Here is a 16,650-nt window from a genome sequence, read left to right as displayed (position 1 = left end):
TGCTTATAACCTAGTGAGGGAGACAGAAGTAAGCAAATGCTAAATATTAAGAGGAATGCACAGAGGAGGACCACTTAGTCAAGGATTCAGGAATGATTTCTGGAGTAGATGGTATTACTCTATAGTAGCACTACTCATACTGTATTGTAACTGTCCATTCCCCTACTAGATTGGGAATTCCTTGAGAGCAGAGAGTGTCTTGCTTATCACGGAATCCCCACCACCTAGCACAGTGCCTGAAATACAGGCAGGCGGGCTCAATACAGCTCAGTACAAGTTGGCAGTCCTTATTATTTCACTTACAAAACTCATCTCTTGATTTTTTGCTTTTTAAAAAAATATAAATTCCAGAAATTTTTATAAGATGAAAACTTATATCTTACACATGGTTTCAGTTGCCTGTGATTGTTGGTGAAGATAGTAAGAGCAAAAGGGCAAGCACCTGGTGTGTTTTATTGCTAACAGTCTTGTGAGTTGGTTAGTATTATGGACTAAATGTTTGTGTCCCCCCAGAATTCATATGTTTAAGCCCTAACCCCCAATGTGATAATATTTTGAGGTGGAGCATTTGGGAGGTACTTAGGGTTAAATAAGGTCATGAGGGTAGGACCCTCATGATGGAATTAGTGCCCTTCCTTACAAGAAGAGACACCATTAAGCTTGCTCTCTCCCTTCCAAGCACATAAAGGTCATGTGAGTATATAATGAGATGACTGCTGCCTACAAGTCAAGAGAAGGGGTTTCAGAATGAAATCTACACCTTGCTGGCACCTCACATATGCTTGGATCATAATAACAGTTGCACAAGTACACAGTTGTTTGAATTTAAAACCCCCAATAATCAGTAATAACATTCATTGTAACAAGAATCACAAGTCATGGGAATTAAGGATTCCTTTCAACTGAAAAGAGATGGTTCACTCTAGAATCATTAGTTCATCTAACTTACTTTGTTTTTGCCTCCTTTAATAAAGAAGGGTCATCTGTGGCCAAATATACTCTTTTTTTATCCACTTGCATTCTGCGAGCAAGAAGCTGAAAATGTTCTTCAACATGTACCATGTATTCCTCAATGGGGTGGAAGGCTGCTTCTGTTCCCACTTTGTCTGTGCGTCTGACATGGACTCTGCGGGGGCAGAGGGAGAAAGTCAGATTCTACTGATAATGTTCTGATCCACTGAGTATTTTTAGGGTACTCAGCTTTATACCCCTATTCATGGTGGTGTTATGGACATTTTAAACCAATTTTTCTTTCATTTTCACCATTAGAAAAAATAAAACCAATACTTAAAAAAATTCAAACACATATATTCTAAATATATTTGCATATTAATACAAGGGGAATTAGAAAAAATAAGTTAAGTCTTTGAAGAATGCTTTCTTATAAAGAGAAAGTAATTGGCATAATAAGGAATAAATGGGAGATTCCAGAATTAGACCGCATATAAGGCAGCAAATACCAACCAGCCTTCCACAAAAAACTGGATATAATTTTTAATATATTTGACAATAAAGGATGCCAAGATTCACAGTTGCTATTACAGAACATTAAATATATCATTTGTAATGTTTTGATGCCAAGTTTTCTTTTTCTTCATTTTATCCTGTATTATCACTGTAATACCAGCTTGTTGAATTTAAAGTTGTGCAAGGAAAACACAGACCTGTATGGATTCTTCCTATAGCACAATCAAAGCAAGGCAAACCTTTTAAGAGTTCTTACTATTTTAAGTTCATGGAGCCACGCCAGCCTTTTTGTTATAGGCATAATGAATTTCCTTTCCCTGCTTTTTACTCTATCAAACACAAGCAGATACTGATCTCATCTGTCCTATTTAAGAAAAGCTCCAAAATTGTAAAATTGGGGACACAGATTTACATTGTCCTGCACTGAATAAGGCATTGACTTCCAACACTATTTTAATGAAAATAGGAATAATAGTTAGAGTTTGTTTTCATAAGTTAAAACACTACTTAAATTTGCTCTTCCCACATCTCCCCTCTTGCCAAATTACTAAACCACTATTCATATGTTGGAAAAGAAAAAAGGTAGATTTGTTTCCTTTAGGTCACAATATGCGGGCATATCTTAAGTCAAGCCTAGGGCCAGCTTTTTATTATGTATCTGGAGTGAGGATTTAACTTCACTGGAGTTACTCTGACATCTTCGTGGCTGTTCTTTCCTTTGCATTTCAGGTGATAGTCCAGATGTGAATAATAACAGATGAACACCTATCATATCATCTTTTCCTTCCCACGTTCTTCTTAGTCACTGGTTCTCTCAGGAAATTTGGAATTGTTCACTGTAGTCCATGGAGATGAGATAGGGCAGAAAGAACAATTCCACTGAATTTCAATGAAAAGCTTCATGAGAAGAAACACTATTTGAAACTCTGATTTTACTGTGTTCTTGTTTTAGCTCTACTACTTAGAACAGGGGTCAGTAACTTCTATACATATGAAGACTAAGAAACAGGGAAGAAACGCGGTAGGAGATATGAAAATAATGATGAAAACAAAGGAGAGCTATAACAAGAAGGAAAAATCAAAGGAAGAGGAACACTTGACATAGTGGCAGAGTACTACTACTAAGCAAATTTCTCAATTTTCCAAGTATTCCTGAAATTAGGCCTGGACCAATAATTTGAGAGAGGACCTTAATGGAATTTTTCTGGAAGAATCAGAATGTTAGACCTGTGAAGGATATTAGAAGTCATTTGATTTAATGTAACTCTTTCATCTGATACTTAAAGAAACTGATGTCTCTGAAGATACTTCAGGGAACAAAATGACAATATAAGGCAAAGGGAGGCTGGTTTCTTTCACATACATTTTAACCCAGTCTTTACAAAAGTAAAAGTTATTTGTGTACTTGACTGATTTTCACTATCTATCAAAGCTCCTCCAAGGCAAAAAATCTGGTTTTATTTATTCCCAATTGCACCAAACACAACAAATGAATGAATGAATGAATGAATGGATTATGGGTAGACACAAAAATCTAACTGTTTAGTATTGTGTAAGTAGAAACCTTAGATACTACTATCTAACCTAGCATTTTCTTTTGTTTTGTTTTAATAAATGAAAAAAGAGTGACAATTAATGAAGGCCCAGAATGACCAAGTAAGTTGTCCAAAGTCACATAACTTGTTAGTGGTGGAAGCCAGATTGGACCCCTAGATTCTTGAACTCTAATGCACCCCTCTTTCATTACAGCACACTACTTAAGTGTGCAAATAACTTAGCTGTCTGCGGTACTTCAAGTTTCTATATTTGGCCAATTCTCAATGCGGTGGATACTCCATGAAAAATTAATAAGGGTAGCTTTCTGGTACGTAAAACTACAGGAAATCCAAACAAAGTTAAGCAGGTGTAAGTCCTGGTTTTGCCTTTATAAACTCTGGAACTTTGGGAAGAGATGTTCTTTCCTTAGTTTCCTCACCTGTAAAATGGTTATCTCTGCCCACATCACAGGATTGTGTTACAGGATCAATGAGATAATGCAGTTGAAGTTATTTTGGTAATGTGACTACTATAGTGTATCTTTCTCCATCTTCCAAGATCCTGTTCAAACACTGCAGCTATGAACCCTTTCTTGGTCCTTTCTTGGGAAATGGAGGTATATTTCCCCTCCCTCAACCTCTCATAAAACTTTTTATGCTTTCTCTCAGGGCATTTATCACATTCTGCTCATATAATGTTAGTTGTGTAAGTCTCTTTTCCCATGGACTGTGAGGACTTAAAAGGAGCCATTAAAAAAAATTTAACCTCTGTCCCCCACAGTAGCAAGTATTCAATAAGCATTCTGCAGATAAGTGAATGAATCAACACATGTATTAATATTAATCAACAGTTGACTTTATTACAAACAATAGAAGCTGCAGAATGCCATAGTCTAGCCTACAAATCTATTTTCAGGAATTACTTAAGCATCACCAGTCTCTCTGAAAGGTAATAATATTTTACAGTGTATTTTTTCCCACAGAACTAAAATCCTTTTTCATCCTTATATTATCACATCATCATTTTTAGGGCAGGTATTGCCTTCCCTATTTTACAGATGGAAAAAAAAATCAAAGCTCAATAATACTATTATTAAGTAACTTGGCCCAGAATTAGGGAAAAGCCAGGAATACTACTGAGGTCACTTAACTCTCAGTCTAGTATTCTTCCCATTAGGCAAAGAACATTTCCCGTGGTGTGAAATCTGGCATCAGGACCCAGGAAAACTCCTTACTCCATAACTTTTTATGTATGGGTATAGGAGCACATGCTTGTGAGCAAAGATGCTCTTTTGGATTTTTTTTGCTTCCAGAATTTCCTGATATATCTCCCTTAACATAAGCATGAGACTGTACATATATACATGATAACTCCCAAGTGGGTCAAGAGATAACTTTTTTTTTTTTTTTTTGGTGGTACGTGGGCCTCTCACTGTTGTGGCCTCTCCCGTTGCGGAGCACAGGCTCCAGACGTGCAGGCTCAGCGGCCATGGCTCACGGGCCCAGCCGCTCTGCGGCACGCGGGATCCTCCTGGACCGGGGCAGGAAACCGTGTCCCCTGCATTGGCAGGCGGACTCTCAACCACTGCGCCACCAGGGAAGCCCCCAAGAGGTAAGTTTAAACAATAATTTTAACATTATCTTACATTACTAATGATATCTTTATTCTCAAAGTAGCTTTCAAAACAAAAGAGAAAACAGAACATCAAAAATGCAAAATAATCACCAGTGGCAATTAATGAAAGCTAAGAATAAGGTGCAATAGAAAAGCTATAAATATGAGAGCTTCATCTCGTAGCCCTGTTAGAGTAAGACAGGAGTCATGTATAGCATCTAAAATACTCCCAACAAAATAAGATTTTGCTGGTTTCCCCAGGAGAGACTGTTAATTTCAGAAAGAGGTTTTATATATTTGTTGAATGAATAAATGAACAAATGATTAAGGGTGACTAAATTATGATGACTCAGCTGTTCTAAATGAACAAAGGAAGAATAATCTCCCTGTGGCCTAAGGTGAACTCTGGAACCTCTGTTTTTGGGTGGGGCTATGAAAATTACACTATATCTTGTAAAGTTCACACTGTATTGTAAAGGTATGTATCCCTGCTACTACATATCACTTTTAGGAGGAACAAATCAGGTTCTTACCCAATAACTGGATGTTTGAAGCCTAGCTTCTTGGTGGCCTCTTCTATTTCTTTTTCCAGCCAAGGTTGTGGGCGGATCAAGTATTTGACAAACTGGGACACCCACCACACTGCAGGATCACCATGGACTCGTACAAGTCGATCTGCAAGGTCTTCTGGTACAGCCAGGGGTAAATATGGAGGACGAGGATGAAGACTGTCTACAATGGGGAGCTCAACCACCTGAACATTTTTGTCCTTTACTTCACCTGAGGGAATATCAAAACATATCATCACCACATTGTATTCCTTGTATAACTACCATTTGACAAGAACTCACTCTGGGTGCTTTTATCCTCACAGAACTCTAAAGAAGTATTATAATTTTCATTTTACAGAGGAAGTTAAGTAACTTGCCCTAGATACCAGAGTAAAAGTGACAGAGCTGAATTTCACATTCAGGTTGGTCTGTCCCTCAAGTTCATGGCCTTTTCTTTTCTATCATAATGTGCTGCCATATCAACACTTCATACCCCAGATAAGAATGGTATCCATTTTTCTAGACTCCATATATATATGTTAATATATGGTACTCTTTTTTCTCTTTCTGACTTACTTCACTCTGTATGACAGACTCTAGGTCCATCCACATCACTACAAATGACACAATTTCGTTCCTTTTTATGGCTGAGTAATAGAGGGGTGGGATGGGGAAGGTGGGAGGGAGGCTCAAGAGGGAGGGGTTATATGTATACATATAGCTGATTCACTTTGTTGTACAGCAGAAACTAATGCAACATTGTAAAGCAATCATAATCCAATAAAGATTAAAAAAAAAAAAAAAAGAATGGTATCTGGCACTCAAAGCATCTAATCAGAGAATAACCATATCGCCAGTGGACATGGCTCCCTAGGCAAAGGTTCTGTTTTTTATAATTGTTTTTTAAAAATTTTTATTGGAGTACAGTTGATTTACAATGTTGTGTTACTTCTGCTGTTCAGAGAAGGACAAATATTGTATGATATCACTTACATGTGGAACCTATAATTGTTGCTTTTGAATTAGACATAGTGTTCTCATAACTTCCAGCTTGCCATTACAGCAAATGGCTCTTGCATACTTTCATGACAGACCACAACGACTCTAGAGATATCTAAAGATTACAATTTTAAGACAAGCATCTCTCTCTTTTGAAGAAAAAAATTTGATAGTTCTAAAGTCTTTTTTTTTTTCTTGGCCAAAATTAGACCTATTATATTCTCAGTGATGATGAATAGAATCTGTGTTGATTGTTTACCTGGATATTTTAAATTTAAAGTTAGAACAGAGATAGAGAATTTCTGTAGATGACGATCGGTTTAAAAACCCAACTTCTATATACCATTAATGTTACTGCTGTTCTATCACTTTATAATGCAATGAGGACAAACCAAAATGCGATAGCCAGCATCCTTAGAGTTTACGTCACATACTAAAGACCACATAGTAATAACTAGAAAACACAAAGATGTCAGGCAGAAAGATTTCACAAATATAAAACGAACTGACTTAAATTTTCAATAACAAAAAGTATTAACCTGAACATATAAAATGACTCCAGTTAAGATGTTGTCACTGTGCATAATAAATTAGAATCACAGTTAATCACTGGACTGTCAAAGAAAGAATGCACTTGTAGAGAACAGACCTAGAATACATTTAAGATGTATCCACCAGAATGAAACACAGTCCTTAAATTCTGTTTTTCTACATATATGAAAAGTATTTTAAAATAAATTACATGATCTGGGTATGTGATCACTCAAACCAATTGCATAGTTATTAGAAAGTCAGTTGGTATAACTAAGAATTAAAAACTTCTGGTTAATATTCTCTCTCTCTCTGGGCCTCCCTGGTGGCGCAGTGGTTGAGAGTCCGCCTGCCGATGCAGGGGATGCGGGTTCGTGCCCCGGTCTGGGAGGATCCCATATGCCGCGGAGCGGCTGGGCCCGTGAGCCATGGCCGCTGGGCCTGTGCGTCCGGAGCCTGTGCTCCGCAACGGGAGAGGCCACAACAGTGAGAGGCCCGCGTACAGCAAAAAAAAAAAAAAAATATTCTCTCTCTCTCTGATATGTAAAACTCATTTCAGGAGTCTTAGAACAAAGCCCTTGAAACATGACATTTGTTGAGGGAATAAATGGGAATAAACGGGAATAAACAAATTTACAGCCAGTATTTCAGTTCGTCTAGTATGCCAGCTAAGAAAGAGTTGGGCCCCTTTATCAGATGAGAAACTGTAATGAAGAGTCTGTGGGGAAAGAATAAGCTGCATTTTAAATTAAGCTCTAATAGTCTCCCTAAGGCAAGGAAAATTGGGGTACTTTCCCTGATGTGGAGATGATAAGTAGTACATGTATGAGAGAGGAAAAAATAAGGAAGAAAGGTAGCTCTTTTTAAATAAAAAACAAAGGGGGAAAGAAAGAAAGATCCTAGCTTCTCATATACGACCATAAGCAAAAGCAAAATTAGTACGGCTACTTTCTTTTTGTGATTACTTCCTGAAAAGGTTATTCTAAATGTTCCATGTAACTAGCTCCAAACTTCATTCATGTGAAAGTATTACCTTCTAATTGTCCCAAGACCTCAAACTTCTGTACAGCTAGCCCTATTGACTATTTCATTTCAGAAATGAAAACTATGCTTGTACCTTTAAGACACAGAACTCAGTTTATTTTTATTGACTCTTTTATTCATTCATTCATTCAAATATTTACTGAATACTACTATGTCAACCTCTGTACTAGGCAGAGTATAGAGTGATGACATGGTTCCTGCCTTTCAAGATTTCCAGTTCAAAAACCTCACCCAGAACTAGACTGCTTTTGGTGAAAGAAAAAGAAACAAAATAAAACAATCCATCATCACCAACAAACATGCTATCCAAAACATATCAATACTCAGCTGCCTAGTAAAATATTAAGAAAGGGGTATTTATATTTATAAATGAAAAAGAGTGTCATAGCATGAAAATTTAGCCTCCTCAATAACGATACATTTCAAAATGAAAGATAATTACATAGTACACACTATGTTAGAAGGTCTTTTCTTTTACTTGGTTTACCACATGACATTTTTTATTCTATTGGAATACACATTCAGAAGAATTTAAATCTGGAAGAGATCCTAGACATAATCTTATTCAGTGTTTTCTAAACTTCAGTCATTTAAGTACCACCTTTGTAATTCTCCCCATATCCATATACCATCTGTACTATTTAATGTTTTAAAAATTCACTTTTTAAAACTTAAATTGATTTATTGGTAACTAAAAATATAACTTCACTAAAAACAAACCATGTTATTAAACTCTATACAGATACTATTGTTTATAAAGAGCTCTGAGCTGAAGTCAGATTTATATTAAAAAAGATTATTAGTGAGGTTTTAAGGGGTGATAATTGCCTCTCCCTTTATATCTCCTATGAGTTTGAAACCAAATGAAAAGCAGAGAGAGGAATAAAAAGGCAATCAAAATATCAGCTTGATTACCAATAAAGATGAAATGGAGAACGCAGTTTTGTGTTCTGGATTGATGGTCTCATGGGTTTCCTAATAGTTCCCACCCAGTCCTAAGCAGAGTTTGTCAACAAAGGCCTTCTAAGCACATGGTGGAGGAGAAGCGTGTCTTCTGAGAATGGGCCGCACCATGAGAGGAGCCAGAAAGGGCTTTACCTCACATGTTTGGTTCTTCCTCTTATCTCACCAGTTGTATAACACAGGACTTTCCTTCCAAGTAGAGGTGAAATGAGGTAGACAGAGCAAAAAAGCACTTCTGTACTTTTCCCTTCTAAGGAATGGAATTAACTTCGCTTCTATAGAGATTTTTGAGGAATAAACGATCCACAGTATCTGCCCCCGCCTACCTCCATCCCCAAACAACTATCCAGTGTTAAAGAACTATTAAAGATATCTTGATATCAAATTGAGACTGATATAATCAGAAAGACTGAACAAGGAATAACTCTCTCAGGTATGAGATTCAATGTTCATTTTAATGTTTTATCAGAAAACCACCTGACATTATCACATATGCCACCTAAAGTCACCTCTAGTAATCTGTGGTAGGTTTCAGAATTTGGGAAACACAGATTTATTTAAACTGCCTCATTTTCCAGAAGAAATAGACTAAGAGAGGCTAAGAGAACTCAACGGTAATACAGCTAATGATCAGACTCTAGTGTTTACTCCTCTACTTGTATTACCTTCTGATTTCTGGAACATAAATTTTTAAAAAGCATTTAAGTATGGCCCTGGTGACCAATCAAGAGTGCCCTGTCACTCTAAGAGGACTCTAGTGTTGGTTAAAAAAAAAAAAAAAAAAAGCACTGCACCAACCTTCTAGCAAGAGAATGTTTCAGATGTACAAATCACACATAAGTTAGCACTAGTCATCTGTAAAGAACCAGTGCAAACTAGCCCGGGTATTACACAACTGACTGCCCAGCTCAACTTGAATTGATTCGGTCATTATTAATTATCTCATATTCAAGACTACCTCTCTTGTGGATAATCCTCTTTTATCAGGTCATTTGCTGAGGGCAGCTCTGGCAGGAGCATAGGTAGCTCTTTGAAAGGGATGATCTCCATAGTTACAGGCAAGTACCTTTAGAAGAGCCCTCTTCCCTGCTAGTCAATTCATGAGAGCCCCATTTAAAAGCACTACTCTGCCATCATTTCATGTAACATTAAGTCAGAGACACCAGCCCTGCAAGCTAGTCAATTAGAATTATTAGTCTTCCAAAGACTCAATAGAAAGGGCTAGAGAAGCTTAATATCCACCATAAATGAATGGGTTCTGCTATAATGAAAAAGGTTTCAAGGATAGAAAGATTTTGGGTCCCAGTGCATAAGATTTCTTCTGTATTTACTGTCTTGTTGTGAGAGAAGCAGCACTCAGGAGGGGGAACTCTCCTAAAAACAGAATTCATAGAGCTCAGAATTGTCAAGGCAGAGAGGTTTGGAATAGGGTTGCCAGTTGAGAAAAATCTTCAATAAGACATCACTATCTAGAACTTAAATTCACTTGGTGGGAGGAGGGGGTTATTAGTAACTTTTTGGTGATTCTGAACCAGAAAAGCTGTCTATTTTTTGGACTCAGGACTCTTAAGATTTCCCTCAGTACCCACATAGGTCCTGGCTTCCTCCAAATAAGTACAGAGCAGTAGAATGAGGTTTTAATTCTCTACCTAAGGGTTGCCTTGAATGGTTATTGCTGTTAGGTGCCATCACATCCAATAGCCATTCCAAAGACTGTTTCAACTGCTGGGATTCATGGCCCTATTTGAGGGTGGAGCAGGGAGAGACATCAAACAAAACAAAGTAAGGCAAATGCTTATCCATACAGTACCCTGACTGTAGTGCACAGTGATTAAGAGTATGTATGGGCTTTGGAATTATAAAAATTGGAGTTCAAATACTCTATCACTTAACAGTCGTGTGACCTTGGATAAGTTATATTTAACTTCACCCTTGTTTCTTCATCTGGAAAATGGCGTTGACAATAGCACACTTCTCATCTGTAAAATGGGGTTAATAATAGTATCTTACTCATCAAGTTATTTTGAGGATGAGATATTGCCTGGAGAAAGCTGAGCACAATGCCTGACACACAGTAATTCTCAAAAAAATGTTAGTTTTGTATCCCGGGATCAGTTCTGCTGAACAATTCTCAAGAATCTGGCTATTGTTTAGTCCAGGAAGAGATTACTTGCCAAAATATCATATTCTCTGAAAAATATATCAAAGTGCCCCATTTCAGTGAGCCACAGATATACTCCCAAATACACCAGATAAGGAGATATAAGATATACACCCAAAGCAAATCTCATTCATACTGTTTACCACAGGCAATAAAAGAGTGAACAGCAACTCTGATTATCTGAAAGTTCTGATATTCTATCATCACTAACTTGACCCAAATTCTGTGCTCTACTGAAAGTACAGAATAGCAGTACGTTGTCTAAACTAGTAATATTTCCTGCTCATATTACAGCAAGGAACTTGTATGATTAAATTATATCCACAAAGACTATCTGGACTTTTGGGATTTACATTTTCTTTGCCACTGTGTGGCCAAATATGACTGACTAAATTCTCACTCGACTCTCTGAGACTTGTTAGAGAAGGCAAGACTAAAAGACCAAAAGTTAACTAGCTGTGGTGAGACCTCTAGAGGCACGGGGGAGCCTTCTTGATTTTACTTGACTTATAGATGGCCGTTAAAAAAAAAAAAATCACATAAATGTGTGAGCTCTGTTCTTTTGGATTTTAACATGACGACATTAATATTTATATCCTCATTTAATGACTGAGCTCTGTTCTCACTTAAAACATGAAGGAAAGATATATTATTAAAAAGTGAACATCTGGGCTACTTTCCTTTTGTTTTTCAACCACCGCGGCTGATAGAGATCTCTTCTTGAACTTGAATGAACAACTGTCACCTGCCATATGAATTCCATCACTGCTCTACTTAAGCAACAACTCAAAAGACTGTTATTACTGCCAGTTTGAAGCCTTGAACCAACTGAGTGAAAAGTTCTAAATTCAATCATATGAAACACACTGCAGTGTTAGCAACATTCTTAAGAATTAGCATATCACACTGTGGGAACGACTGTGCAGCATTCTTAGGAGGTGCTTCCTTCTTTCACTAGCAATAGAAATGCCTTGCAAAAGCAACCAGAATCATGGCTCACTGACCCCAACGATATTCTGACAGACTTGACTCTGGATTGAGGACTAAAAGAATAGCTAATGGAAAATGTGTAATAACTTAGTGAATTATGCAGTTCAGGATAAAGTAGGCAGGACAGTGTCAAAAGAAAAAAGACCAAAGATATTTGTTTGCTTTGTACCACTAAACAGAAGATTTCCTGCAGTCATTCTTAATGTTTCTGAAACAAATTCAGTCATTTAACTTTTATATACATATATGTTACTTTGCCAAGAGGTTCCAGACAGTCCACAGACAGCTTGCTCATAAAGGGTATGCTGCCAATAGCTTCTTTGATCATTCAGATTACGCAGGCCCTGTAACTCCATGGCTAGAGATTTTAGGGGAGTTTTTTGTTTGTTTTTTAGTAATACTTTCTCCTAACTTAGAACCTCCTACTAACCCAAAGGATCCCAAGGAATCCTTGAACAGCTTTTCTCATTGGTAAGAAACAAGAGAATGGAGGAATGGAAAGCAGTAGAAACAAAGACAAGGCTTAATATCATCAAATTTAGTAAAGAGCCAAACCCCAACCTTTCTTTCCCCCATTCTTGTAAAAAAAAAAATCACAATTCCACTCTCATATTCCTCTTATTTTTTCATCACACGTCATGTCTCCTTGAAAGAAATAGCCAGGAGGAAGGACCTCATGGCAATACCAGCCTTTCATTCCTTGAGAATCCCTGTAAGAGGTGACGGAGTGAGCAGGTGTGCTGTCAGGCTCTCACTGGATAGAGCTGTCAGTTGGCATGCTGCATTCCTTTTTGCTTTGGGGGAATTTTATAGTTGCCTCTGTGGTTAGCACATACTTGGAGAGTTAGGAATGCAATATTTCATGTTGGATTTACAGCTACTTGTAATTTTTATGCTGTTATCTTCCAATTATGTTAATCAGGAAGGCCTAATTAGGGTCCCTTGATGATAGGGTAAAGGTCCATCCTAATACCCTAAGATACAAGAATTACAACAAGAAATTCTGGATATTCCATGAGAGAAGAAAATGAAAATACAGTCATTTTGGAAGAAGGAAATAATAACAAAATAGTTAAGACTTTTGTGGGATGTGAGGAGAGAAGACGAATTAAGTGTGGCACCATGCTAAAGCACTGATAAAACAGACAAATATCTTGGCCTACTAAAATAGGGACTGGAACAAAAAACCTCCCTCATATTGTATGCTAGACCAATGCATAAAGTACTAGCAGCTCCAAGAGTCACCCTGCCATCATGCCCATCTTTAGCTCTTGCTGCCACCTCAGACTGCAGAGTACATCTTCTTTCCCAGCTGCCTCCTCCTCCACTGTGGAAGAAAAATGATGGGCAATGGGGTACGGCTTTACAGGACAAGCCACAGCTCTTGCTGTCACTGAGGCTCCAATCTGGTATAAGTCACCTGTCCCTCCCTCGTTTCTCCTCTTCTGGGTTGTATTATATATCTAGAAAGAGAGCTAGTACTTTACAATCTACAGCCTCTGGTGGCAGAGCTGAGAAAAATACTATAAAGACATTATTCAAAAAATGGCTATATTTTACCCATTCTGGTTTAAATGGAGGAAGAGCAGGGGATATCCATAAATAAAGAAAAAGAACTATGAGGCAAAAGGCATGAAACCTTAATTAATGGAGCATGGAAAGGGGAGGGAAGAGGAAGATAAACATAGCAAACAGGGTAAAGAGGAGAAGTCTGAGATGGAGAGTAGTCTTTTGATTATTACTGCTTAAAAAAGATAATACTTTGTACAGGTTTGATACTTCACACGATGGCTCCCATGACACTTTTCGTTTATGCAGGGACTGCACAACCACAACTTTCTTTAGAACCTACACTAGAATTTCCAAAGGAATATGTCTGTCACTCCTTTGCCAAGAAGATTCCTACTATTTCTTATTATATGCAACATATTTTTCAACCTGTAGATAGTTATCTATCAATAAGCCACAAAGTCTTACCTGGTAGATCTCTAAATCAGAGGCCACCATTTATCATAATCCTATCTTCATCTAAACTGATAAGGATTCTGGCAGGGATACGGGACAAGAGTCTATTCTTTCCATATGCTTTACTCCTTGTCAATCACCCATGCTATAAGCCACTTCTAACACAGCTCCTGCGTCCACCCCCTCCCCACCTCACCTCTCTATCAGCATTTTGAATTAACAGCTAACATTTGCTGAACACCAACTATATGCTAGGTACTACACTAAACATTTTCCATACATTATCCCAATTAGTCTACAAAGTCTTTATGAGGTGAGTACTCATTTTACAGACGAAGTTAACTCAGTCTGTTCAAGGCCACCCAGCTAGCATTCAGAAATAGGAGCTGAACTTAGACATTCTGATTCCAGAATTTAAAGTCTTACTCCAACCCTACTCCATTACCTTAAAGTTTCAGAGAAAGCCAAAGTGACTCCTCCTGTAATGAAAAACAGAGGCGGGAGGGGGCCAGGCTCCAAGTGTGAGTTTAAATCTCCAAAGGAAGAGGTAACGGAACTCCCATGTGTAAGGTACAGACCTCTCTCTACAGAGTGCACTGGATCTAGAAATTAATATTAAGTAAAGGACATAAAAACTTCAAACAGTTATCATGTGTACCCATATAAAGCTATTAGAAGCCATGAATTATGGCTTAACAAAACAATTTCATTCATTGTCATTTTGGATTCACACTGGGATCCCATAAGAAACAAAAATAATAGCTAGACAGCTGACCTCAAATTTAAATTATTTGTATGAAATAATTAAGGTGCTTTTCAGTCAATTTAAAGCTCATGGTTAAGAGTTAATAATACCTTCACAATTTGACTGTAAAGAGAAAATATGAATTAGACAACCTATGACAGTCTTATTTCCTAATAATGATATAATAAGCTTTCCATGAAGAAGAAGTAGCCTACTTCAGAACAAAGAATCAGGAAGCAAAGTTATTATAAAGAGATTTATTAAACTTGTAAACCATTCTCCCTATTATCTATTTACATACTTATTTTCAACTATTAAACATTAAAGCAAAACATATTCTGCAATCTAAAATACTTTTGTCCTTAAAAAGTACTTTCACCTTTAATTTCTTAAGTGGTATATTAGGGGATAAACAAAAATAAACAAATTTCAATTTATTCATAAAGACCTTATAAAACTGACTTAAGTATCTACTCCTGTTGATATGATCCAAAATTCAGGGTATAATAACTGATGGTATCCAAAATAAACCACAAAATAAATACAAGTATTTTGTATTTTCAGAAAAAATTTCAGCCTTGATTATTATAATAATTAACTTTATTCATGTCAGAAGAATTTCTGAAAGATTAAAAAATATCAGAGAGAGAACTTTTAGAGGGGATACAAAGTAATTTTTAAGTCAATTCAATAGTTTACTAAGTTGAACATACATAAAAGGGGAAATCACAATTGTGTTTATATATAAATAAACTTGTGCAGTTCAACTACTATCTCTCAAGAATAAAAAGAAATAATGTTTTTTAAGAGGATGGAGATCTTCCAAATGACAAGAGGATGATTCTCTTCTATCTGAAAAGATGAAAGCTGAGAGGGGATATGTTCAAAGCCTATAAAAATCATGACAGATTTAGATAATGTATTCAAGCTGTATTCACCAAACCTTAGAATTAGGAAACTTTCATTGGTGCTTGAAAAAAGTACTTTGAGAATAAATAAAATAAAGCCCATTTTACACAATAGATAGAATTCTTACAGAACTCAATATCCCAAGAAAAGATAAAAGTCAAAAATGATATGTTTGGGGAAAAATGTAAATGTTCAGACCTTGACATCATGGATGACAACTATATCTTCCATAAAATGTCACTGAGGACTACTGTTAAATCAGAGTTATGAACTGGATGAATCAACAATATGACCCAAAATGTCCTTCTTAGGCTTCAATGCACAGGAAACAATATATACAATATAATAAGACTATGTTACATTTTGGCTGTAAAAGATGCTTTTTCTTTGTGTACTAACAAACAATTATTTCTTTTCCTTGCAGTATGGACATAAAAGGCAGATACACCATTGAAACGAGGATACAAGGAAGAAAAATAGAATATTACTTATGCCTGATGATATTGCTTACTTGGTTAGAATAGATTATAAAATTCATAAAATAAAGGATACTGGAGTTCTGACATTGGTACCTCATAGTTAGGTTATGTAGAACAAAACTTGTACATGACTATTTGCTCTCACCAGTATCAAACAACCAAAAAAGGATTTATTGAGAACTGTTTTAGTCAAGGTCACTTGTTGCAAGGACTAGAAGCCTGATCAAGTTAGCTCAAGTGAAAAGGACATTACTGAAAGTATATAAGGGAATTGCCAAGAAACAAAGAACAAGAAGTACAACTGTATCTTATAGAAAATGGGAAGCCTGCAATTCTTACTACCTCTCTGTGGCCCCATGGTCTGGGCAGGTCAGCTACACTCTCTGCTAACTGACTTCTCTCTTGCTCAGGGCCCATCTTGTAGCCATCAGCTTTAGACTACAAGATTTTACAACTTAGTCTCACCCTCAGACAAGCTAGAGTCTCTGTCTTGTAATGATACTAACATTTACTGAGACCATGTGCTGAATACTATGCTAAATGCTTATGAATATTATTTCTCTTAATTAACAAAACTACCCTACAGGGCAAGTACACTTATAGATGACCAGTGAAGGAGTTAGAATCCAGACCAATCGGACTCCAGAGCTGGAGTGCTCAACTATAAGATTAGATTACCTGTCAACAGGTATCTTA

At 36.8% G+C, this 16,650-nt stretch overlaps 1 protein-coding gene across 2 annotated transcripts in view; it reads right to left on the bottom strand.

Moving 5' to 3' along the window:
- The window catches only part of FUT8 (fucosyltransferase 8), a 335,016-nt gene that overhangs the window by 18,379 nt on the left and 299,987 nt on the right, over positions 1 to 16,650 (bottom strand). For both annotated transcript variants that reach the window (XM_082620187.1, XM_082620188.1), the window contains 2 exons: positions 5,151 to 5,397; positions 950 to 1,126 (listed from right to left, as the gene is read on the bottom strand). In XM_082620187.1, coding sequence (XP_082476313.1) covers positions 950 to 1,126; positions 5,151 to 5,397 — 424 coding nt within the window. The remainder of the gene's footprint in view (positions 1 to 949; positions 1,127 to 5,150; positions 5,398 to 16,650) is intronic.

Source organism: Mesoplodon mirus, assembly GCF_964341445.2.
Source record: "Mesoplodon mirus genome assembly, chromosome: 4".
NCBI lineage: Eukaryota > Metazoa > Chordata > Mammalia > Artiodactyla > Ziphiidae > Mesoplodon > Mesoplodon mirus.
The sequence above is the reverse complement of the archived record's forward strand: the minus strand, read 5'-3'. Positions and strand labels throughout refer to the sequence as shown.